Consider the following 26654-nt stretch of genomic DNA (forward strand, 5'->3'; position numbering starts at 1 on the left):
GTGGGGGTGAGTTGGTATTTTTTCCACCCACAACTTCCTCATTCACTCAAACCATGGATATTCCCTCCCTGGAAGATGTTGAGTCCTCTCAGTATTACAATCATTCCGGAAATAGGCGTAGTTAGATCGATGCAGTCCATGATCGGGACTCTGGCATGGGCTAGAATGTTGTAGTTCGGCCGATTCAGTCCATGATCAGATCGAGCTGGGAGGTGAAGGTCCAACATGCTCCATGTGAGGACCACCATTTGAGCACCACCATCACAAATGATGCTATAAAGAATATAGAAACAAACCAAACTTAAATAGCTTTCCTTGGTCGCTCATAAGAATCATAAATCTGGACAAATTGTCTTGGTCGCTCATAAGAATCATTAATCTGGACAAATTGTCCTATGTATTACTCATCCTAATATTCAACAGGCAACACATTATGTTGATGAGAAGTGGGCAGCATGTTATGGTAGCACAAGTAATAGCATCTCAAAAAGATAGATCAACTAAATACAAACATGTAATAACATGTCCAACTCCAACTATTCCTCTCTAGAAGCCGGATCGATCCCGGTGGATGGGCTATCAGCAAAATACTCCTGATGCTTCACATTCACCCCATACTGCTCATTCAAACACAGTAAAACAATTACTTCCCGATACAAATGAAAATGCTAAGCAAAATCAAGACTCTTATTCATTAAAGACATAAACAATGCGAATGAGAAAATTTTGACCGTCATCAAAAGGCTTCGCAAACCCACTTAGTTATTAGAATATTCTGTGTATGCCTAAGCAGCTACATCACACATCTCTCATCGTAACTATGACGATATAATGTTAAAGAACAATCAGCTCCTACATACGATAAAATATAATGCTCAAACATCTGTGCTCAAATGATCTGTAACCCGATGAGCAATTACAATTCCCTTGAATGAGCTATTTAGTTATAGAGGCTACAACTTAATGCTCTAACATGTGCTAAAATTCCATTCACTCAACTACAAACTAGGGAAATCAGAAAATAACCATTGGCATTCAGAAAAAGAGGCAGTATAAATTTCAGTGCCTACCTCACACAATGATTTTGAGAGATCATCCATCGTCAAGATTAGGCGCTTATCCTGTTCCAACAGAGAGAGACAAGCCAGGAATCTTTAAAAACAAACATAAGTGATCACCTTTTGCTGCTTATCCCTTTTGTCCTTGACAACTGCAGCCTGCCTTGCCTTGCAATGCCTAACATTAGGGTAAAATGTTGTAAGAAAACTTAATGAATTAAACGTGACGAAATCCAAACTTAAACTAATCAAGAGGTTACTCAGTTGTTTAACATATTCCCCTTGCACCTAAAGAAATATTTAATGAATCCACATAAATTAAGAACACTAGAATTTGGTCATCTCCACAATGGGTCTTACTTCCAATTGATATATAACATCAATAAATTTCAAAGTTTCCTCTATTCGTAGTTTAAAGAACAAAAAAGGGATAATTCAAATGTTCCGGGTGTCATACTGAAGTGCGTCACTTGCAACCTCGGCAACGAACTTCTGAGTAGCAACAGAAACAAGCCTTATTCTGCAAATGCCCAATAAGAATCAAACTGGATCACACAAAAAGGAAATAATACATCGACATCTCAATCCATATTGTGTACTGTAAAAGAATGCTCGAATTAAAGAGAATCCACTGCCCAAGACCCCCAAGATCCAAGCAAAATAACTCATACATAGACAAGCTAGTCATAAAAGTTTTAAATATTTGGGAACCCTAGAACCAACTAAAAGAAAGATACGTAACCCTAGGCAAAGCTAATCAGCTAAAGTAGGATAAAATATCTAAAACATTTCTCGGAACCCTAGAGAACCAAGAAAGGAACAATTTTCCACACATTTCAGGTTAGGCATACAAAGATCATAAATGAGAACTAAAAAGAGAAAAAGGGGAGGGGGGAGAAGCACTTACAATCGACCATCGGGCATTGAAAACCACTCTTGGATAAGTAATGTTCCACCAATTCGTCAGGTATCTGCCAAGAATCAACCACAGAGAAAGTTGAGAAATCATTAGAAACATGAAGAAGAGGAAGAAGAAGAAGAAGAATTGGCTGCTTAAAAGGAAGGTGGATTTGATTATTGAGAAAAAGATAGGGTACAGTGGGAGTGTAATCCATGAGAGAGGCAAGGAGGTCGGAGAGGGCAGAGTCGTCATCGTGCTTCCCGTCGCTGGATTGCGGATTGTGGTTCATTTCCTTTCCTTCACTTTCCCCAACTCTCCGCCTTCGCTACGTTATTATTAAGCTTAATTCTATCTGTCTTTATAAATAGGGCAAACTATATAAATGACCACCCAAGTATAAGGTTGGTCTCGAAATGACCCTATGTTTAAATTTATATCAATATGATTATTGAATTATTTAAATGATTTCAGTATAACCACTTGCAAGTAACATTTAAGAGAAGTGTTAACATGAAAGTTAATAAATTGATATAAATAAGGCATGAGTTATTGTAAAGTTACGTAGTTGTGGCATTAGAACCCTATTTTGTTTTCTTTCATTTTGGTCACTACTTGTATATGATTTGTTTCGTTGTATTTTAATTTAATGCAATTTGATCCTGATTTTGTTTTTAATTTGTTTAATGCTTTAATTTGAGCATTATTTAAAATTAAAAGACAAATTTATAATTTGAATCTTAAATTTTTTTTTATGATTATAATTTGAATATTAAATTATTTTTTAATAATTTCATATATATAATCATTAAATAAATAAATATGAAAATAATAAATTAAGTTTAAAAATATTTAAAAATAAATAGGAAAACAATAAACTTAATCATATTCTGAATTGGCCTAGATGTAAGTTCTCACTTATCCGTTTTTATTTTTTATCATTAACTATAATATATATATATAATGTTATAATTAATTCCTAAATATTAGATTTAGCTTATTGGTTAAGGCTTGTTTGGCAACTCATTCATTTTGGGTTCAAATCCAATTAAGTTATTTTAATTTTTTTTCTGCCTAAACTTGAACAAGTTATATAACATATGTATTATCTCAATAACAAGCGTGAGAATTAGCTTAGTGATAAAGACATGCACAATGTAACACCCCCAACCCGTATCCGACTCGGATACAAATCTGAAGTGTCACATTGACTTTTCAAATATTTTACTTTTAAAAGACATTTGAAACTTTTGTTTATATCAAATTAGTGGAACCCTTTAATTAAAATAATTACTGAAATTCAAATTATAATTGAACACAAATTTACTAATTTACATAAATACAATAAAGTGTATTTACAAAATCGGATCAGAGCATATGCGATTCAACATTTAACTATATGCCAACCAAATTTAATACAACAAAACAAATATTGTTAAATCTTTTCTGATATGATCTTTGGTAATGATATGCAGTCCAGCTTATCATAGCTTTGATCTTCTTGCTTCTTTGAACCTACGTGTGAAACACTCACACGCTTAGTTGTTAACTTAGTGAGACATATAAAGTGCGTAATAAAACATTAAAACACTTAATCATATTCGCATTTCATAAAATCATATAAATAAACCATAGAACACATCATAGAACAAAACTATATATATATATATATATATATATATATATATATATATATATATATATATATATATATATATATATATATATATATATATATATATATATCATCATACATTGTTCCTTTATATCATTTCTTTTAATAGCCCATGGTACATCATTGAGAACTTAAGGTATGTGAGTGCATTGAGTTGGTGCACTAATGATGTCATCACATCTCATATAAATTGCACCGAAGTGCCACGTGGAAATGTCCCAAAAGACCACATAGATATGTCCCCAAGGACCACGTAGAATTATCCCGAAGGATTACGTAGAACCCTCGACTCTTGGCTTGCCAATTATACCTTTAGCTCTCATATCACATACTTTTGGGCTTTATCATTTATAACATTTCACATAGCTTGTATCACATAAACATATAATCACATTGATCATTGTCACATAACTTATATCACATTTTCATGTAATCACATAGGTCAATGCTACATAGTTTATATCTCATTTTCATTTAGTCACATAGGTCAATGCCACATAGCTTATATCTCATTTTCATGTAATCATATAGGTCAATATCATATAGCATAAAATATAAACAATACATGTTCACATAATAAAATAATCAAAACTATGCTTATATTCATGTAATCATGTAATCAAAACATTGGAAATAGACTCATCGCAAGTCTTCTTTCTATAAGACAATATATATAATAGTATGCACTCACCTTAGCCTCACTTAGTCAAAGCAAAACTCTTATCTCTCTCTTAGTCAATCTTATATCGTCGATTCGTCCGAAACTTACTTTCGTTTGATATCTACACAATTATACGATCGATATGGATATCGAAATTCGAATCACTATCAATCGGTCATCAATAACTTAAGTAAAAAGAAGAACTTAATTAATAATTTCATTCTGAATAGTATCAGTACTCCAGGTCCAGTACTGATACTTCCTCACTATGGTATCAATATTATACTTCAGTATCGATACACATTCTATATTCTGGAATTTTGTTTCTAAAAATGGTACCGATACTTATCCACTGGTATCGATGATACTCCTTCGGTATCGATATTGTTTAAAGGATTCATACACTTTTACCTTATGGTATCGATATTGTTCTTCCAGTACCAATACCCAAACCCATATTTCATCCATTTTGCTTTGAAGTATCAGTACTGTTAATCCAGTACCGATACCCTTGCCTAGAAATCATCTTTTTCATTTTGAAAATTTACCCAAAACTCAGCTAAAACCCTCACTTTTAACTCCTTTCAGGCTTTTAACTACAATACACTTATTTAAACTAACTTGTTTCACTTTAATACTCCTCAACACCCAAAATCTCACTAAAACACTTGGAAACAAAAATCACACCAAATAATTAACATACCCCAAATCCATTTCTAACATTTTAAATTTCTTATTCCAGCTTATGACAAGTCGAATATGATTTCAAAATCCATTTATTAACTCTTTCTCATCAATTCACTCAAAACCCCTTTATATTCAATCACCTATAACTTGTAAATCTTTTAGTTTCTACCTCTCTTTAAGCTTTCTTAAGCTTTCCTAACACTCCAAGAATCAAAACCAGTCAAATTTACAAGAAATAACAAACTTTAAGATCCCTTACCTTAGCTATGGAGTCACGGTGGAGAGGGTGAAGAAAGATGAAGAAGAGAAATAAGTCTCCAGATTTTTCTTTCCTTTTCTCTCATCCTCCACATGTATATAATACACCCACTAATGAATTTTTAATTCATTTCATTGTCTAATGACCACTATGCCCTTCAATCTTTCAATTCTTGTTAATCAACCTACACCAATAATTTCCAATTAAATCCCTAAACTTTTTAATTTATCAAAATAGACCAAAAAGTTTTAAAATCTTACACTTTAGTCACTAGACCAGTTTTTGGGATGTTACAAATCTCTCCCTTAAGAAAATTCGTCCTCGAATTTTGATTGCACAAAAAGATGGGGAAATTGTCTACGCATATCTTCTTCACGTTCCCATATTACTTCCTCTACTTTGTAATTCATCCACAAAACTTTCACTAATGGAATCGTCTTATTCCTGAGCTGTTTAACTTCATATGCCAAGATTTGTACTGGTTCTTCCTCACAAGTCAGATTAGGTTGAACTTCTATCTCTTTCGGTGTAATGATATGAGATGGATCAAATCTATATCTTCTAAGCATATAAACATGGAAAACATCATGAATCTTCTCCATTTTCGGTGGTAAAGCGAACTGATATACCACTGGTCCCACTCTCATAACAATCTCATAAGGGCTAATAAATATGGGGCTAAGTTTTCATTTTCGAACAAAACGTAATACTTTGTTCCAAAGAGAGACTTTTAAAAAATACTTTATTCCCTACATCGAACTCAATCTCTTTTCTCTTTAGATCATCATATGACTTACGTCTATCGGATGCCACTTTAAGATTATGTTGAATCACTTAAATTTTCTCCTCTACTTCCTTAATCAAGTCAGGACCAAGAACTTCCTGGTCCTTGAGTTCGTGCCAATTCAATGGTGTACGACACTTCCTCCCGTATAAAGCCTCATAGGGAGCCATCTTAATACTCGACTGATAACTATTATTATAATCAAATTCGGCAAGTGACAATACTTCTCCTAAGATCCCTTGAACTCGATAACGCATGCCCTTAACATATCTTCTAGGATTTGTATAGTCCGTTTGGACTGTCCATCTGTCTGAGAGTGAAAGATTTTACTAAAGTTCAATCGAGTTCCTAGCGCTCCATGCAAAGTCTTCCAAAATCTCGATGTGAATTGTGAATCTCGGTCAGAAACTATCGAAATAGACACACCATGCAATCAAACGAATTCTTTGATATACAGCTTAGCATACTTATCCATAGAAAAATCAACTCGGACTAGAATGAAATGTGCTGACTTAGTCAATCGGTCAACTATCACCCATATTGAATCTCTTTTATTCGGAGTCAAAGGTAACCATGCTACAAAATCCATCATTACATTCTCCCATTTCCACTGAGGAATGGAGATTGGTTGCAACAATCCTGAAGGAACTTGATGCTCAGCTTTGACTTGTGACACGTCAAACACTTGGACACAAATTCTGCAATGTTTCTTTTTATTCCTGACCACCAATAACGACTTTTAAGATCCATATACATCTTATTTCCACCTGGATGCATAGTCAACGGACTACAATAAACTTCTGTCAACAAGTCATTCTTCAATTCCTCATTATTCGAAATAACAAGACTCCCACGATAATATAAATTTTCATCGAGCTTAACCTCAAAATCCTTATTTTCTTCATTTTCCACTTGATCTATCCTTTTCAAACACTTATCATCTTTACTTTATAAGTCTTGGATTCGATCCAACAACATTGGCTTAAGCTTTAACTCCGCACATAATGCACCATCTCCATATAATGACAACCTCACATCTAAATCTCATAAAGCTGAGAATGTCTTCCGACTTAGAGCATCAACTACCACATTTGTTTTCCCATGATGGAAATTAATGACTACATCATAATCTTTGAGAAACTCAGTCCACGTTCATTTACTTAGATTTAATTCTTTATGAGTCATCAGATATTTCAAACTCTTATGATCCGTGTAGAGGTAGCAACGTTCACCATATAAGTAGTGACAACATATCTTTAGAGCAAACACTACTGCAGCCAACTCCAAATCATGTGTCGGATAGTTCTTCTCGTGTCGTTTCAATTGCCTCGATGCATATACCACTACTTTACCTTCTTGCATCAATACACATCCCAAGCCATTATGGGACGCGTCACTGTAAACCACATAGTTCTTGCTAGATTCGGGTTAGACCAATATGGAGCTTCTTTCAAAATTCTCTTTAACGCTTTAAAACTCTCTTGACATTCAGGGGTCCAAGAAAAAGATACATTTTTCCTTAGCAACTTGGTCAAAGGCAAAACTATCATCAAAAAAATTTTAACGAAACTTCGATAATAACCTGCAATACCTATGAAACTCTAAATTTTTGACACATTCTTTGGAATTTCCCAGTCTAATATGGCTTTTATCTTCTGAGGATCTACCCAAATTCCATCTGTAAATACCACATGGCCAAGAAATGCCACTTCAATTAACCAAACTTCACACTTAGACAGTTTAGTATATAGCTTCTTATCTCGTAGAGTTTGTAGAACGACTCGGACTGTTGGAATATCCTCCAATATTCTCTCCTTATTCACATTATCAATGAAAGCTTGACATTCTTGTAATAATAACTTCTTAGCCGACATCATCGATATAACATTAGCTAACAGATTAAATCTTTCACTGGTCACAATAAATTCTAATCCCTCTAGACCTATCAAAGCTACTCTCTTCAATCTACAGTCAACATTAGTATGATAATTATACAACCAATCTATTCCCATAATTACTTCAAATTCGTCAAAGGGTAATTCCATCAGATTAGCAGGGAATTTAATTCCCTGAATCCTTATGGGACACCCTCGACACACTTGATTTACCCAAGCACTATGCCCTAATGGGTTAGTCATTATCACATCGTTACTTATTGCTTCTAATTGGATTTTCAATTCTCCCACCAATTTACTACTAATATATGAATAGGACAATCTCGGATCAATCAATACCAAAACAAATTTATCACATAATTGAAAAGTACTTGTAATGATCTCATCATCATCACATTCTTCATTAGTCTTTATGCTGTAAACCCGAGCAGTTTAACACATCTCATGTTGAGTGGATGACTCAGACTGATTTATTCATTGTCCTCTACCTCTCTAAGATACCGAAGTAGATCGCTCGGATTATGCAGTCTCTCCGATCATCATTGGACAATCCTGGATAAAATGTCTGGCGTCCCCACATCTAAAGCATGCTCCGGATACTACCCGACATACTACGGTATGATTCTTTTCGCAATGCTGACACTGCCTTGATTGACTTTGATTAGATCTACTAGCTCCAGACCCTACTAATTGAGTTTGTCTTGCCCTCATAGGATTTGATCCTCTAGTAGAGGATACAACGGACTCAGATCTTGAGATCGAAAACTAGAATATATGTCTCTCTTTGATGGTGTGAACTTGATGAAGCACCAGCTTTCTTAGACATCTGAGCTATTTTTCCTCCAAACCTCCCATTTTAAGCTCTCTCTAGAGTTTTAGTACGATTGACCACTTCTTGAAATGAAGACATATTCAAAACTACCCATAATTCTTTCAGTCTGGGGTGCAGACCCTCAACAAACCACTCACAAGCATCATTTTAAATAGGAACTAGCTCAGCAGCAAATTTACTCAACTTATTGAACTCACATTCCTACTCATACACGATATGATTTCCTTGCTTCAAGCTCATAAATTCTTGTTTCATTTGTCTAATAAACTGGTCCTCAATATACTTGTGCTTGAACTCTTCTAATAACAAAACAAAGACCGTGCCACTTGGTCACTTGACATTCTCATTGTGATATTAGTCCACCATACCCGAGCTTGCCCTCGTAGCCAATAGAACACTCCATCTAACTTTTCCACTTCAGAACAGTGGAGACCCTCCAACATGATCTTAATATCATTTAACCAAAGGTCTGCAACAACAGGACCTTCCTCATATTCACTCTTGAATTCTGGAGCTCCTAATCCTTTCAACTCTTTCGCTATATTTATTCTAGGATTTGAGGGAGTATGCAGTTGGAAACATGTCAGAATAGTGTCCAACGTCCTGAAAAACACCCCTAATCTTGTACAGGTACTCCCTGAGGTGCATGTTCTTTACCTTGCCTGGCCAGGGCGGGTGAATTACTACTACCTTCATGTCTTTCATCTCCCGCTTCACTTCGAGAGCCTTCGAGGTCAGACATCTAATAAGATATAACCATTTACTCTATTAGAAAAATATCATATTCATTACCTATTAGATCAGAAAATTTCACTGTTTGACTTCGGATGCAAATCTGAGGTGTCACATTGACTTTTCAAATCGTTTACTTTTAAAAGATAGTTAAAAATTTAAAATTTTAGTTTATATCAAATTGGTGGAACCCTTTAATGAAAATAATTACTGAAATTCAACTTATAATTAAACACAAAGTTTAATAATTTACATAAATACAATAAAATGTTTTTACAAAATCGGATCAGAGCATATGCAATTCAACTTATAATTAAAGACAAAGTTTAATAATTTACATAAATACAACAAAACACGTACTGTTAAATTTTTTCTGATCTGATCTTCGGTAATGATATGCAGCCCAGCTTGTCCTAGCTTTGATCTTCTTGCGTCTTTGAACCTATGTGTGAAACACTCACACGCTAAGTCATTGACTTAGTAAGGCATATAAAGTGTGTAATGAAACATTAAAACACTTAATCATATTTTAAGCATTTCATAAAATCATATAAATAAACCATAGAACACATCATAGAACAAAACCATACATGTATATATATATATATATATATCATCATCATCATCATACATTGTTCCTTTATATCATTTCTTTTAATAGCCTATGGTACATCATTGAGAACTTAAGGTAGGTGAGTGCATTGAGGTTGTGCACTAATGCTGTCACCACAGCTCGTATAAATAGCACTGAAGTGTCGGGTAGAATATGCACCGAAGTGCCACGTAGAAATGTCCCAAAAGACCACATAGATATGTCCCCAAGGACAACGTAAAAATATCCTAAAGTACCACGTAGAACCCTCGACTCTTGGCATGCCAATTATACCTTTAGCTCTCATATCACATACTTTTGGGCTTTATCATTTATAACATTTCACATAACTTATATCACATAGACATATAATCACATAGATCATTGTCATATAACTTATATCACATTTTCATGTAATCACATAGGTCAATGCCACATAGCTTATATTTCATTTTCATATAATCATATAGGTCAATGCCACATACCTTATATCTCATTTTCATGTAATCACATAGGTCAGTATCATATAGCATAAAATATAAACAATGCATGTTCACACAATAACAGAATCAAAACTATGATTATATTCATGTAATCATGTAATAAAAATATTGGAAATAGACTCATTGCAAGTCTTTTTTCCATAAGATAATATATATAATAGTATGAACTTACCTTAGCCTCACTTAGTCAAAGCAAAACTCTTATCTCTCTCTTGGTCAGTCTTATATCGTCGATTCGTCTGGAACTTGCTTTCGTTCAATGTCTACACAATTATACGATCGATATGAATATCGGAATTCGAATCACTATTATCGATCATCAATAACTTAAGTCAAAAGAAACATTTAATTCACACTTTCATTCTGAATAGTATCGGTACCCCGGGTCTAGTATCGATAATTCCTCACTATGGTATTGATACTATACTTCAGTATCGATACCCATTTTACATTATGAAATTTTGTTTCTAAAAATGGTACCGATATTTGTCAATTGGTATCGATACACTTGGTATCAATGCTACTCCTTCGGTATCAAACTTTTTAAAGGATTCATACCCTTTTACCTTATGGTATCGATATTGTTCTTCCAGTACCGATACTCAAACCTATATTTCACCCATTTTTGCTTTGAAGTATAGGTATTGTTCATCCAGTACCGATACCTTTACCTAGAAATCACCTTTTTCATTTCAAAAATTTACCAAAACTCAGTTGAAACCCTCACTTTTAACTCCTTCATGACTTTAAACTACAATATGCTTATTAAAACTAACTTGTCTCACTTTAAATCTCCTCAACACCCAAAATCTCACTAGAACGCTTGGAAACAAAATTCACACCAAATAATCAACTTACCCCAAATCTATTTCTAGCACTTCAAATTTGTTATTCCAGCTTATGACAAGTCAAATATGATTTCAGAATTAAATTATTAACTCTTTCTCATCAATTCACTCAAAAACCCTTTTATATTCAATCACCCATAACTTGTAAATCTTTTAGTTTCTACTTCTCTTTAAGCTTTCTTAAGCTTTCCTAACACTCCAAGAATCAAAACCATTCAAATTGTACAAGAAACTTAAAGATCCCTTACCTTAGCTATGGAGTCACGATAGAGAGGAGGAAGAAAGATAAAGAAAAGAAATAAGTCTCCAGATTTTTCTTTCTTTTTCTCTCATCCTCTACGTGTATATAATACACCCACTAATGAATTTTTAATTCATTTCCTTGTCTAATGATCGTTCTGCCCTTTCATCTTTCAATTCTTGTTAATCAACCTACACCAATAGTCCCTCAATTTTCAATTTATCAAAATTGACCAAAAAGTTTTAAAATCTTACACTTTAGTCACTAGCCCGGTTTTTGGGATGTTATACACAAGTAACCCTTGAGTGTCAAAACTCTTCTTCATTTATTTTCACTTCAATTCAAAAGGTGACACATGTCAGCTTCTGATTAGTTTAAAAAATTTATTAAATTAATTAAATTAAAATTATAAAACCTAGATTGTAACATGTGTAACAATTTAATTGGAGAAATAAATTTATTAAATTAAATTGAAATTGTGACCTAATTAAAAATTAAGAATTAAAGTTAATCTCGGTGATCATTAATTAATTCACAAATCTAGGGGATTTAATCTATAAATATAGTACATGAGTAGGATAAAAGATTTTAAAGTTAATGCTCAAATTAAGGCTTTAAACAAATTAAAAACATAATCATGATCAAATTGCATTAAATGAAATTCTAAGGAAACAAATCATATACAAGTAGTAACCAAAATAGAAGAAAACAAAGTAGGGTTTCAGTGCCACAAATACGTAACTTTACAAGGACCTACGTCCTAATTATACCAATTTTATTAACTACCACGTAGACACTTCCGTTAAATGTTAACGGTAGGTGTAACACCCTAAACCCGAATGAGCTTAGAGTGTCACATTGGGTCGTTGAAGCAATCTCTGATTTTTCAAAACATGTTTATTTTCTTTTCAAACATTATGAATGGTATCATAAAACATACAAAACAATTATTAAAACATTTTATAAACTAGAGTTCCATGACACATAATTTAAAATCAAAATAATACATCTTGAGGGTTTACAACTCAAATATATAAGTAAGATTTCATGAATACATATGCCCACTAAAGCTACAGTACATGACTTTAAAGGAGATGATGAAAGTCCTGTTGCGATGGTTCTCCATGAACTTCTCAACTATTAACCTCCCAACGGAAAACATTCGAAGGTTGATCTTACAAAGCACAACAATATAATCACTAATCTAGATCAACATTAAGAGTTTCATAAATATAAGAATGCTGAAGACATGATACTAAGCAGTACGTACATGCATGATCTAGATCAACTGCTACCTGCTTAAGACTTGTCTATTCTATCACCGAGGTAGAGGTTTCATACTTCCCTTAATCCTCTACTAAGGGCCTCTCTATGAGTAAACCACTAAAGGGTCTCTAACTCTAATGAGTGTAACTGCTACGCATTATCTGAATGCGACACTGATTCTGCCATCCATTATCAAAATGCAATATTGACTAATATATAGTCTCACATAGCCATCAGATACTAGTTAACAGAAGGAACCCAGTGTCACATAACATTAGTCCAATTTCTACTAAATTTTGAATGATCTCCTGGTCCTCACATAACCATCAGGTAGATCATTGAGAGGGAACCTGGTCATCACATAGCAACCAATAATTCCTTGTCTACTGAAGCATTGGATCGGTCTCACACAGCCGTTAAAATAAACTTTAAGGATATATGTTGTACTAGATTGATGTAATTATACACGTATATCTAAGGCCCAAAGGCAACACAACAATGGCATTGGTAACCCACTTATTGTGAATGTTCAGGCCTAGCATCCTAGTCAGCTACTAAAGTGCCTTGCGTACTGACAATGCCTTCTTGGGTAGCTAAGGTAGTCTGACTATACCCTAGTATAGCTCAACACACTAAAGTGAGATCAACCCTTTAATAGTTGCTATTTAGCTCGTTCTCTTATCTAGAATGTTTTACGAAGGTTTATAAGTCTGTAACTATTGTTGGTTTATTAAGTTGCTCTATCATGATTATTCATTACTTGAGGGCAGTTTAGGCATTCTCTATCTCTAGAGGAGTCTCTATGTGTTTTGTGTTCTTTCGATGATTATTGTGTCTATTGTTTACTAGTTGTGATACTTCCTAGCCCGATACTTGACTCGGGTTCATTACTAGCTAGCAATACTCTAATCGCTCTTACCACGCTTTCCATCAATTCACCCTCGTATTGGAGGGACATTTGTGCATTCACCATTCATTGACATTTTTCCTATACAAACCTCGTTATTTTGTAATCTGATTATCTCATCATACCGCTTACCAGTATACCATTTGTAACGATCCTTGATTCTTAGATGTTCGATCTCAATCGATATTAAAATCCTACTCTAAAGTCTATTTGACATCTTGAAGTCACTCAAACACTTTAGGTATTGATATCAGGTCTTTGGTGTGGAGACCAGTCTTTCGGTATAGACACCAGAGGTCTCGAGATTGAGCATCTAATCTCGATACGGAGCATCAAGTATCAATAATAAAACCCTCAGTATCGATACTAAGGGATTAGCATCGATAATTTTACCTTTGGTATCGATACTCCCTATTAAAATTGACTAGATTTCATCCCAATTCATCTAGTATCGATACTCGAACCCAGAAATATCTTACTTGAGCTTAAAAAACACCTAAAAATCATCTCAACGGCCTTAGTTTGGTTCCCAATCATGTGCTAAAGCTTTAAGGGGTTACATAGGGTTATAAAGTGGCATAAAAACAACTTATTTGCATCTAAATTATCATTTAATCATGAAATCAAGTTTAAACCCTACACTGCTCAACTGCTCAAATCATTGTAATTCATCATATTTATGAAATCCTTAACACTCCAAAGAATTAGAAATACACAACCTTAATGTTTGAATCCCAAAACGAAGCTCCTTTAGCTAGAAATCACTCTCCACCAACACTTGGATGACAAACACCCCATTTTTCTTGCAACCAAAGAACCCTACTGTTTTCAAACATTAAAATGATTTTGTTGGTGGGTTTAGGAACGAAAATGGAGCTTACAAGAAGTACAAAATAGTGTAAAAGACTCACATTTAGCTATGACACTTTGAGGATAAATGAGAGGAGGGAGGAAGAAAATGGGGATAAGATGAAGATGAAAGAGATAAAAAGTCTCTATCATTTAAAAATGGGATAAGTATACTTTTGGTCATCCCACATCTTTCCTCCAAATTGTTTTTTCCTTTTTATGGTTAATTGAGCCTAATTCCAACCTAATTAAGCCCAACGACTTAAATTATAAAAATCAATGGGCCTACAAACCTCTAGAGTAAACTCAAAACTACTAACCCAAAATTTGGAGTGTTACAACTCTCCCATCATTAAAAGAAATTTCATCATCGAAATTTAATTGGATTGAAAAAAAACTTACTCTTGTCATCCTGACACTGAATTCTTAAAACGCTCCGCTAGTAAAACACCATTCCACAACTCAACTAGTATCGCTAAATCCATCACTGGATAACCTTACTCAAATGAGTTAACTTACTACACAATTCTATAAATCTCTAATGCTCGCTGAAATCAGGTAACTCAACGTACTACACTCTGAGATCCTATAAACACTTGCCATACACAGTCTTGATGTTGACTACTAAAGATAGGACGACGATTCTCGACTTCCTAACATCAAACTCTATGCTTCTACTGCGCAACTCTAATTCAATACTTGTCCACGCAATTTAGATATTTCTCTTTTAACTTGTGATATACTTACGTGATACACACTAGATCGAGCATCTAAGGTGCTCCCAACTGGAATTCGGCCACATGCTGAGCAAAACTAGTAACATCTGGCTCTTGTGGAGAGTAAACCTTACAAAGTAGAGATCTCACGCAACCACATTCTAAATTAAAGGTTTTATGACTCTACGTCTTTCACTCACTATCACTTACCATTATTGAGCTATCCGAAGACAGCTAACGCTAGTCGAATATAGCTTAACTCACTTAATCTCCTTTAGTCTGACGCACTAAAATCCATGGTACCATGCGACTCTGTATACTGTTATATGTTGGATATAGCTTGTGCTTATATACCAATATGAAAAAACCATTGACGAGCCTTGACTCACTTAACTGATTTACTTACTGTTCATGCAAAAATACATCCTAGTGACATCGAGGGATTTACTACACCTCGAGACTCACAACTCACTAACATATCTATAGTACTCTCAGTACCTAAGGTGAAATTCTAGAACTACTGCATCGGAATCTACATATGCTAACTTACTCTTCGCGAGTACTTGGGGTATTTGCGCCCAGTTAATAACTGATGTGCCTTGACACTTGTTGAGATATATATTGATATTTTCTGGAAACAATGTGATAATTATACTTACAAGGGTAACCTGGGTATTCTTAGCACTCTTATGGGGATCTATACCTCAAAGACTGAACTTAAGATTATTATATCTTTGAGGGTCGATCACACGAACCCTCTACTAGCGATACAAAGATGTCCTTATAGTCTCGAATCTAACTTTGACAACCCACGTGAATATTCCCCTAGGAAATACGCAAGGGTGAAAAATTATGTGGCTAAACATTTTCTTAGAGTTAATCTTCAACTCATCAAGGAACAACCACCTACTCTCATAAGGCCATCATACACCTCTGAACTTACAACTTCAAAACCTAAGTAAAACTTGTGCTAACAACTTCTTTTAGGTTGACTACTGAGCTCAACCCAAATCTTTGAAAAATATTTAAGGTACATTGGTCTATTTTAATAAGGCCTACTTACTAGCCACTTGGATCCTCATTCTTAGATTCAATACATGTATACGCCTCCTACTTAGATCACAAGACACCACAAAAGAATGCACACACTTACGCCTACTGAAGCAACATGAAAAACTGAGGTAGATGAAAACATACTTGGCATTTCATCTGTGACATCAATGTCCTGACCCTACCCCTCTACGATCTGGCATACTAGATCGCACGTAGTCGAACTGGAAACTGGTTGATTTGTACCTCTACTCCCCTGTTTGGGCATAAAGTTATCGTCTCCTCAGGGATTTGTGGGAATTATTGATATTTTGCTATAGCTAGAACTAGCTGTCCCGAGCTAGTCTTGAAATTCTTGTCGAAGTAGAAAACAATTAGTATTAGAGGGTATAAATGAAAAATTACTATCGAGGTAAGAAATATTGTAAAGTATGGTGTGCAAAAAAGTTAGGTTGATGCAAGGAAATTTTCAAAAGTAAACAAATAAAAATTGTCAAGGCAAATAAAAACGTTGAATTCAATATATTCAGGAATACCTCACACAATCAGACTTCTTACGGAGCAATTAGGTTGGTTTTTCTATGACGAGAAGTTATTCTATGTCTAGAGTGATTTATTGTGTTATGCTTAGGTTGCCCGACAGGATTACTGGAGTATTCAAGGACGCTTTCTACGTCAATACTACTCAGCGTGAACTACAACCCTTGGTTTGTCAAATTATTGTTTGGCAATACCCCTCAGCGTAAACTACAGTCGTTGTCTATCCTAATCAAGTAGTTACCCCTTTTAGTCGAATTAAACCCCCTCCCTATCTCTAAGGTGAATTAGAACCTCACCATCCTTGATCAATTACCTTTTTCACGTAGATCTACCCTAACTCTCTCGATATTAGGCATCTATTCCTAGAAGAATGGCAATCTCTCGAAAGCTCTTACAAAATCTAGGAATATTTTGCCAAGGCACCAGCCAATCTCTCAAAAGCTCTTACAGTGTCAAGGCAAATATTAAAACAATGAACAAAATAACCTTAATAATAAGCAAACTTTTTCATTCAATAACATCTAAATAACGTTTCATCAAAATAATAACTAACACCAAGTAAAGAAGTTCATGGTACGACAAATATCATCCACAAGTTAAACATTCAGTACAAGCCCTTTAAGCGAAACAGAAATTAAGAACAAAGGAAGAAACACTCTCGAACAAAGCTCTGCCGTGACATTCTCACCACCACCACGCCTGCTCCAGCAGTAAGCCTCTCTCGAGGTCATGATCGCTGTTCCGATGAAGCTTAACTATGGATGGCACCAAGGACGGTTGAGTAGGGAATGGTGGAAAATAAGGTGTTGTAGTCGCTTACTCCAAGCCTAGGGTAAATCCTCTCATTAATTGTCCTCTTTTGGGCGGATATAATGAGGTATTTATAGTGGGAATTTCTAGGGTTTTGTTTACTTGAAAATTCCCTAAATACCCTCGTTGACTTACCCATTTTACGAAAGGCATGATAGCTGGAGGTGGTCAATTTTCTTGAAAGGCATGATTGCACGTGAGGGTGAAGCTAGTCAAATGACGTCAGCAATTTCTGAGTCACGCCAGATCTGCAAGATAAATCTTACCTCGGTAAGAAAAATATATTCCTCAATGTCGTCTTCTTATGTTTCTCTAGCACTAGGAAATAGTTTTGTCTCGGTAAATAAATTCTTCCTTAGTAATTTCTTACATCAACACAGCCAACAAAGAACCTTCCTCCTCAACAACATCAGTTAAGCCAAATAAATCTTGCCTAGGCAAAACTTGTCCACCATATGCTAATGTGATATAAATGCAACTAAAATGCTATGACAACGACTTTTAGACACACAATAGCTTAAGTAAAAAGATAGAAAACATAGTCTTTTTCCGGAGTTGTTATTTAACACCACTGTGGGTATGCCCTATGTCACGTTGAGCTACTAGGGTCGCTCCCCTAGATCGAGCTGAAACACATTCATCTAAACTAGGGTGACCCCTCACCATATGCGCCAAGGCCGCGCGAGCTGGATAGATGTGTAGGACAGAGGGCTCGTAGTACCAAGTAGCGTAGCTATGCAGTGAAAGGGAATGAGCCTAAATTGATCCCCTTCTGTGCGTTTTTTTAAAAAAAAATTATATAAAGATATTAGACTCTCGGATGAGAATAAGCAGCCATCGACCGTTCCGATGCGAACCTGACCTCTTTTGATAGAGTTTAAAGCACCTCCCTCGATGATTCTTACCATAATGCTCTCACTATAGATACCTCACAACTCTATCAGAGCCCTAAAACTCGCCATAGATGGTGAAGCTAGTGGTCTCCTACGAGACCCTACATCTAACCTCTGATTGAACTGAAGTGAATAGGTTGACATCACTCTCCTCTGCTCGTGTAAACCTCTGTCCCTCTCTACCATTGACTTTAGTAGGTCCACATGTATACTAGTCCTCATACTTGGTCTACTTACTTCTCTCTACAAACTCTTCTTCATACTCTGCATCTTTTCCATGGCCTTAGTCTATTGAGATAACTCTGAAAATACCCTAGACGGATCTGTCGCCAACTGTTCATGAATGTCAATATGAAGTCCCTCGAGGAACCTCTTGTACCACCTTAAGGACTCGGTCGTAACTAATACTAGAGTATAACAGTTAAACCGTAAAAAAAATTGTCTCATACTCATACACCAATCGATCTCCCTGAAATAACTAAGAGAACTACATCCTCAACACATCTATGTGTGACTCACTGATATACTTGTCTTTGAACTCACTTAAGAACTAAAACAACGTAGGCACCTCTAGATGTAGAGCCCTCTCTACAGTCTCCCACCAGTCTATAACATCACCCTTGAGTAAAGCGATGACACACTCTAACTTACCCTTTGGGGCAAGGTGAAGTTGTCTCAACATCCTCATGTTCTCTCTCAACCACTGATCGACCGAAATTGGGTCATCATTACCTGATCCATAAAATTTAAATGTCTTGTACTTTCCTAATCTCTCTACCGGGGTCTCTACCGACACTAACACACTCTGGTTGGCTGGTTAAACCGTTGTGTACTAGGAATGATGTCCACTATCTCCCTTAGAGTAGAAGTTAATCTTTAGAAAAAGGTCACCTCAGCGACACATGTGTCTAGCGAAACTCCCTGATCCTCTACCCTAGGCAAAAAAATCCTCACTAGTGCTGTCAGGATGAGAGGATCAACTGTCCATCCGATCCTCGACACCACATTTGAAACTATCGACCATCACATTTTTCTACAACACATATTGGAAAGAAAGCACCATCAGGATTCCATACTTATACAAGTACTTTAAGAACCTGGGGGCATGTATTCACTGACACCTCATTAAAACCAACCACTGGGTCCTATGACCGACTCAAGTTGATACTATGATACCACTAAATGTAACACCTTGAACTCAAATGTGCTTAAAGTGTCATATTGGGTTGTTGAAGCAACCCTAATTTTCAAAACCTTTTTATTTTCTTTCAAACATATTTTTAATGGTTTCATAAAACATACAAAATAGATATTAAAATATTTTATAAAATGGAGCTCTGTGACACATAATTTAAAATCAAAATAATACATCTTGAGGGTTTATAACTCAAATACAAAAGTAAGTTTCCATGAATACACATGTCCACTAAAGCTACAATACAAAACTCTGAATGAGATACTGGAAGTCCTATTACAACAGTGCTCCATGAACTGCTTAGCTACTGACCTACCAATGGAAAACATCTGAAGGCTAAGCTTACAAAGCCCAACAATATAATCACCAATCTAGAGTAGCATTAAGAGTTTCATAAACGCAAGAATGTTGAAGTCACTAAGTAGTCAGTACATGCATGATCTAGATCAAGTACTAACTACTTAAGACTTAAATATTATATCACCGAGGTAGAGGTCTCACGCTTCCCTTAATCCTTTACTAAGGGAATCTCTATGAGTACACCACTAAGGGTCTCTAAATCTATTGAGTATAACTGTTACGCATTATCTGAATGTGACACCGATTCTGCTATGCATTATCTAAATGCAATACTAACTAATATTTGGTCTCACATAGCCATCAAATACTAGTTAACAGAGGAAACCCAATGTCACATAGCATCGATACAATTCTTACTTGTTGCTGAATGATCTCCTGGTCCTCATATAGCCATCAGGTAGATCATTGAGAGGGAACCTAATTATCACATAACAATCGGTAATTCTTACTCTACTGAAGCATTGACTCGATCTTATATAGTATTTAAACCAAGATTTAAGGATATCTGATGTACTGGAATGATGCAATTATACATGCATCTTTAAGGCACAAGGGCTATGTAACACAGACATCACTAACCCACTCCTCGTGAATGTTCAGGCCTTTCATCATAGTCAGCTATTAAAGTGCCTCGCACACTGAAAATGCCATCTAAGGTAACTAAGGTAGTCTGACTAGACCCTAATATAGCTTAAAACAGTAAAGTGAGGTCAACCCCTCACTAGCTGCTATTTCGTTTATTCTCTCATCTAGAATGTTATACGAAGGCTTATTAGTCTGTTACTATTGTCGGTTTATTAAGCTGCTATATCCTGATCATTCATTACTTGCGGGCGGTTTAGGTGTTCTCTGTCTCTATGGGATTCTTTACACGTTTCATGGTCTTTCGATGATTATTGTGTTTGTTGTTAACTATTTGTGATACTGACAAGCCAAATACTTGACTTATGTTCATTACTGGGTAGCGATACTCTAATCGTTCTTACTATGATTTCCCTCAATTCTCTCTCAAATTGGAGGGACATTTATATGTTCATCAGTCCTTCAGTATGAAGACAACCATCAAACCAAGCTTTAAGGATATTTGTTATACTGGACTGATGCAACTATATATGTATATCTAAGGCCCAAAGGCCACACAACACTGACATCGTTAACCCACTCATCGTGAATATTTAGGCCTAGCGTCCTAGTTAGCTACTAAAGTGCCTTGCGTACTGAGAAAGCCCTCTAGGGTAACTAAGGTAGTCTAATTATACCCTAGTATAGCTTGACACACAAAAGTGAGGTCAACCCCTCACTAGCTGCTATTTCATCTAGAACATTATACGAAGGTTTATTAGTTTGTTAATGTTCTTGGTTTATTAAGTTGCTTTATCCCGATTATTCATTACTTGAGGAAGGTTTAGGTGTTCTCTGTCTTTACGTGTTTCGTTGTATTTCGATGATTATTGTAATACCCCAAAAATGGAATCGAGGACTTTATTGAAAGAATTTAAAATCTGATGATTTAATTAACAAATTGATAAAAGTTGATAATGATTTGAAATAGTGGTTTAGACTAAATTGTAGCAATAGATGATTATGAGGGCATTTTGGTTTTTTAAAGGGAAAATAAATTTAAAATTTATTTTAATAAGATTAAGTAAAAGGGGGGAAAGGGGAAAATAGGTTACCAAAAGTTATCCTCTTTTTCTTCTTTCTCTTCTCGTGGAAAAGCTCTCCTCCATAGCTAAAGGTGAGTTTTCAATTTACTAGTTTGTTCATTCATTTTTTGGTGTCTTTTAAAGCATTGAGTATAATATAAGCTTAAGGAAGGATTAAAGGGGATCAAAACTATGAAATGGAGGAAATATTAGAGATTTAAGAAAATGTGTTCTTAAATGATATGTTGATATATGAATAGTTATTGATGTTTATTTGTAGAATTGAATTAAAAGAATCTCTTGAAATGTGAAATAGTCATAAGTTCATAATAAGAAGGTGAACTGTCGTATTGGTAATGGGATTATTGCATGGGCACTATAGGTATAAACCATAGAATGTATGACGATTACCAAATGACACTAAGTGTGCAAAAATGTTAAGAAATTCATACTAAGTGTATGAATTTCCGTATTGAGCACTTCGTGTGCAAAAATGTTAAGAAACTCATACTAAGTGTATGAATTTCTGTATTGGGCACTTCATGTGCAAAAAGTTAAGAAATTCATACTAAGTGTATGAATTTCCGTTTTGGGCACTTCGTTTGCAAAAATGTTAAGAAATTCATACTAAGTGTATTAATTTCCGTATTGGGCACTTCGTGTGCAAAAAGTTAAGAAATTCATACTAAGTGTATGAATTTCCGTATTGGGCACTTCGTGTGCAAAAAGTTAAGAAATTCATACTAAGTGTATGAATATCCATATTGGGCACTTTGTGTGCAAAAAGTTAAGAAATTCATACTAAGTGTATGAATTTCCATATTGGGCACTTCATGTGCAAAAAGTTAAAAAATTCATACTAAGTGTATGAATTTTCGTATTGGGCACTTTGTGTGCAAACCGTTAAGATATTCATATTAAGTGTATGAATTTCCATATGGGAAATATCTGTATAAACATGAGAACTTTATAATAAGGAAATGAATCTTTATATTGGTAATGGGTATGCAAACCAAATAGATTATAGAAATGGTTGAGAAATGATGGTATTAGCACTACAGATGTAAATCATATAGTATTTATTGACAGAAAGGTATCATTTATGCCAGTTAGATGAAAGTCTAAGTGCCTTTGAGGCCTAACTGTGCATTTGACAGAAAGGTGTCATTTATGCCAATTAGATGAAAGGCTAAGTGACTTTGAAGCCTAACTGTGCATTTGACAGAAAGGTGTCATTTATGCCAATTAGATGAAAGGCTAAGTGACTTTGAAGCCTAATTGTGCATTTGACAGAAAGATGTCATTTATGCCAGTTAGATGAAAGGCTAAGTGCCTTTGAAGCCTAACTATGCATTTGACAGAAAGGTGTCAATTATGTCAGTTAGATGAACGGTCAAATGTCGTTGAGTAAAAGAATAATGGACTAGTTGTGCATTTTACAGAAAAGTGTCAAATATGCAAGTTAGATAAAAGGTTAAATACCTTTGGGTAAAATATAAAATAATTATAATGTATTGTGATAGGAATGGTGCGTAAGTGATATAAAGGGATGATATAAATATATATAGATAATGTACAACAATGCATAACTAGTATGAATAGATGTTATAAAGGAAAACGTAAATAGAACATAATGGGTATGAAAGGATGCCCAAATAAAAATACAAAATGGTGTATTAACAGTATTTAAGGTGCCGACATAATGATTATAAAAGATACATGATCAAGTGGCACCTTGGTGCAATACATGTATAGTACTTTCATAATTAATGTACACATGGAAAATAAAGAATAAGGGGAAAATATACAGAAGGATAGGTATTATGGGCATACTAGGAATAATTTCCATGATAGCATGAAAGAATTATGGTTTAACTGAGAATGGCTTAATTGGTCCTTATAAATGATGCAATTTAATTCTTCATTAAGTATTTATAAGACACTGTATTATAATTGTAATATCTTTATAGTATTATATCTCACTAAGTAAATACTTAACGTGTGTTGATTTCACGCGTAGGTAAAGGCAAAGATTAGTTGTGTAAGGAGTGCAACAGTAGCAGCAGCTTACATCAATTAAGGGTTGACTCATCAGTAATATTATGACAATCTTATTCATTTTGATAACTTAGTTGGCATATAATTAAACTATGGTAAATATTTTGTAATGTACTTAAGTGATAGTTTTAGTATGTTGATTCTATGAATATCATATTTTGTGGTTGTTCAAATTGAAACAAAATTTTACGGGTTTTCAAATGACAAAAAGTTTTATAAAGTGATGTGACATTTGTATCTCGTGTACGGAAGGGTATACGAGAGATTGGTGTTACAATTATTGTATATGTTGTTTACTAGTTATGATACTACCTGGCCCGATACTTGACTCAGATTCATTACTGGGTAGTGATACTCTAATCGCTCTTACCACGTTTTCCTTCAATTTACCGTCGAATTGGAGGGACATCTGTACGTTAACCATTCGCTGACATTCTTGCTATACACAACCTCGTTATTTTGAAATATGATTATCTCGTTATACCGCTTTTCAATACACCCTCTGCAATAATACTTTATTCTTAGTATTCATACAAGGTCTATAAAGGTAATTTGGTAAATTTGGCTCCTAATGGCATTTTAGTAACCTCTCGCACCCATGCTAGATGTTCAATCTCAACTGGTATTAAACTCCTCACTCTTGAGTGTATTTGACATCTTGAAGTCACTCAAACACTTTAGGTATTGATATTAAGCCTTCCGTATGTAGACCAGTCCTTCGGTATGAAGACTAGAGGTCTCGAGACCAAGCATCTGGTCTCGATACGGAGCATCCCTTCGGTATGAAGACTAGAGGTCTCGAGACCAAGCATCTGGTTTCGATACGGAGCATCCGATATCGATACTACAACCCTCAGTATCGATACTAAGGGATTGGTATCGATACTCCTCCCTTCGGAATCGATAATCCCTGTTAAAATTGCCCAGATTTCATCCCAATGCATCTAGTATTGATATTGTTCATCCAATATTGATACTCAAACCCAGAAATGTCTTACTTAGGCTCGGTAAACACCCAAAAAACATCTCAATGGTCTTAGTTTGGTTCCTAATCATGTGCTAAAGCTTAGGGGGTTTTTTAAGGTTATAAAATGGCATAAAAAGAACCTTATTTACATCTAAAACATCATTTAATCAAGAAATCAAGTTTAAACCCTAAAATGCTAAACTACTCAAATCTTAGCAATTCATCATATTTATGGAAGCCTTAACACTCCAAAGGATTAGAAATACACTACCTTGATGTTTGAATCCCGAAATGAAGCTCATTTAGCTAGAAATCACTCTCCACCAAGACCTTGATGACAAACAACCCACTTTTCTTGCAACCAAAGGACCCCAAGGTTTTCAAACATTAAAATGATGTTGATGGTGGGTTTAGGAATGAAAATGGAGCTTAAAAGATGTACGAAATGGTATAAAAGACTCACCTTAAGCTATGACACTTGGAAGAGAAATGAAAGAATGGAGAAAGAAAATGGAGAGAAGGCAGAGATGAAAGAGATAAAAGTCTCTATCTTTTAAAAATGTGATAATTACACTTTTAGTCATCCCACATCTTTCCTTTAATAAAAAAATCTCATTTTTATGGTTAATTGAGTCCAATTCCAACCCAATTAAGCCGAACAACTTAAATTATAAAATCCACAGGGCCCATAAACCTCTCGAATAAAACTGAAACTACTAACCCGAAATTTAAAGTATTACAGAAAGTGTCTATATTGAAACTACTTAAATATTATAATAGTCATATTGATACAAATTTAAAAATGATAGTCATTTCAAGACTATCCACTATAATTAGGTGGTCATTTTGAGACCAACCACCATAGTTGAGTCTTGAGTGGTCATTTATGTAGTTTACCCTTATAAATAAGCTAAATCAATGTAAATAAGTTTGAAAAGAAAAGTAAACTATTCTAGCCATTTAATTATTGTTTTTTCATTTAGATTATCAATTTTAAAATTTTATCAATAAAATTACTTAACTATTTAAGTGTTTCAATCAAATCATTTGTCTTTGTTGATAACATTTTTATATGGTGTTTAATACTAATATTTATTATTATTATTATATTTTAAATTATTTTATTTTTTATTTTGCATGTTACAATTACAAATCCAACTCAAATTTTACATACCTATTACAACAACCCCAATAAGAAGCCAAGTGACCAAAAAACAATTAGGTTTTGAAACCCTAGAGTTTCCACCAGCTCTCACCGTTGCAGTCGCCGTTTGCGTTGATTCCGATGTTGTTACTGTTATTGACAGTCGTTTAACCACCACAACATCACCATCTTGTATACAGTGAAATCAACCCAAAAAAAAAACAAAATCAAATTAGAAAATCCCGAAAATCCAAGAATTAATATTTTCTTCACCAACCCATACCCACCGAGCAACACTCACCAAACAACTATCATATAACAGGCAAAAATCGAGAAAAGAAAGGGGGAATAACGATTCAAACACACAAAAAGAAGAGAGAAATGGGTTAATGAAAGAAGAAATAAGCCACCTTTTTTCTCGTCAAGACCTCGTTGATCTTTCCATTAGAGCAAGAATTCGAGTCGACGCTAATCCATTCCCTTGGAAGATGACCAAGGTGATAACCCTTTGCTTGTGTGAGAGAACGGCGGCAGAAGAAACTAAGATAATGGGATTCCAGAAGCCCATTATTTGGCTTATATCCAAGC

At 34.8% G+C, this 26654-nt stretch overlaps 1 protein-coding gene and 1 long non-coding RNA gene across 2 annotated transcripts; both read right to left on the reverse strand.

Moving 5' to 3' along the window:
• Positions 1–371: 371 nt before the first annotated feature.
• On the reverse strand, positions 372–2295 carry LOC120177588 (transcription initiation factor TFIID subunit 10-like). Its single transcript, XM_039183685.1, has 6 exons — positions 2156–2295; positions 1962–2029; positions 1516–1578; positions 1179–1236; positions 1071–1121; positions 372–617 (listed from the first exon to the last, which is right to left on the reverse strand). Exons 1-6 carry the CDS (start codon positions 2246–2248, stop codon positions 537–539), a joined length of 414 nt encoding a protein of 137 aa, XP_039039616.1. The 5' UTR covers positions 2249–2295; the 3' UTR covers positions 372–536.
• A 7559-nt stretch (positions 2296–9854) lies between these two features.
• Positions 9855–26631, reverse strand: LOC120177604. Its single transcript, XR_005521429.1, has 4 exons — positions 26477–26631; positions 26179–26255; positions 10749–10839; positions 9855–9923 (listed from the first exon to the last, which is right to left on the reverse strand). It is a non-coding gene; the product is annotated as an uncharacterized LOC120177604 (long non-coding RNA).
• Positions 26632–26654: the final 23 nt, after the last annotated feature.

This window comes from Hibiscus syriacus, unplaced genomic scaffold (assembly GCF_006381635.1).
Source record: "Hibiscus syriacus cultivar Baekdansim isolate YM2019G1 unplaced genomic scaffold, ASM638163v2 tig00112293_pilon, whole genome shotgun sequence".
Taxonomy (NCBI): domain Eukaryota; kingdom Viridiplantae; phylum Streptophyta; class Magnoliopsida; order Malvales; family Malvaceae; genus Hibiscus; species Hibiscus syriacus.

Coding starts and splice junctions, on each gene's coding strand:
- LOC120177588 (XM_039183685.1), bottom strand. CDS start 2,248: ATGAACCACAATCCGCAATCCAGCGACGGGAAGCACGATGACGACTCT. Junction 1,579..1,961: donor TGCCCGATGGTCGATTGTAA/GTGCTTCTCCCC, acceptor GGGCATTTGCAG/AATAAGGCTTGTTTCTGTTG. Junction 1,122..1,178: donor AAAGGGATAAGCAGCAAAAG/GTGATCACTTAT, acceptor CTGTTGGAACAG/GATAAGCGCCTAATCTTGAC.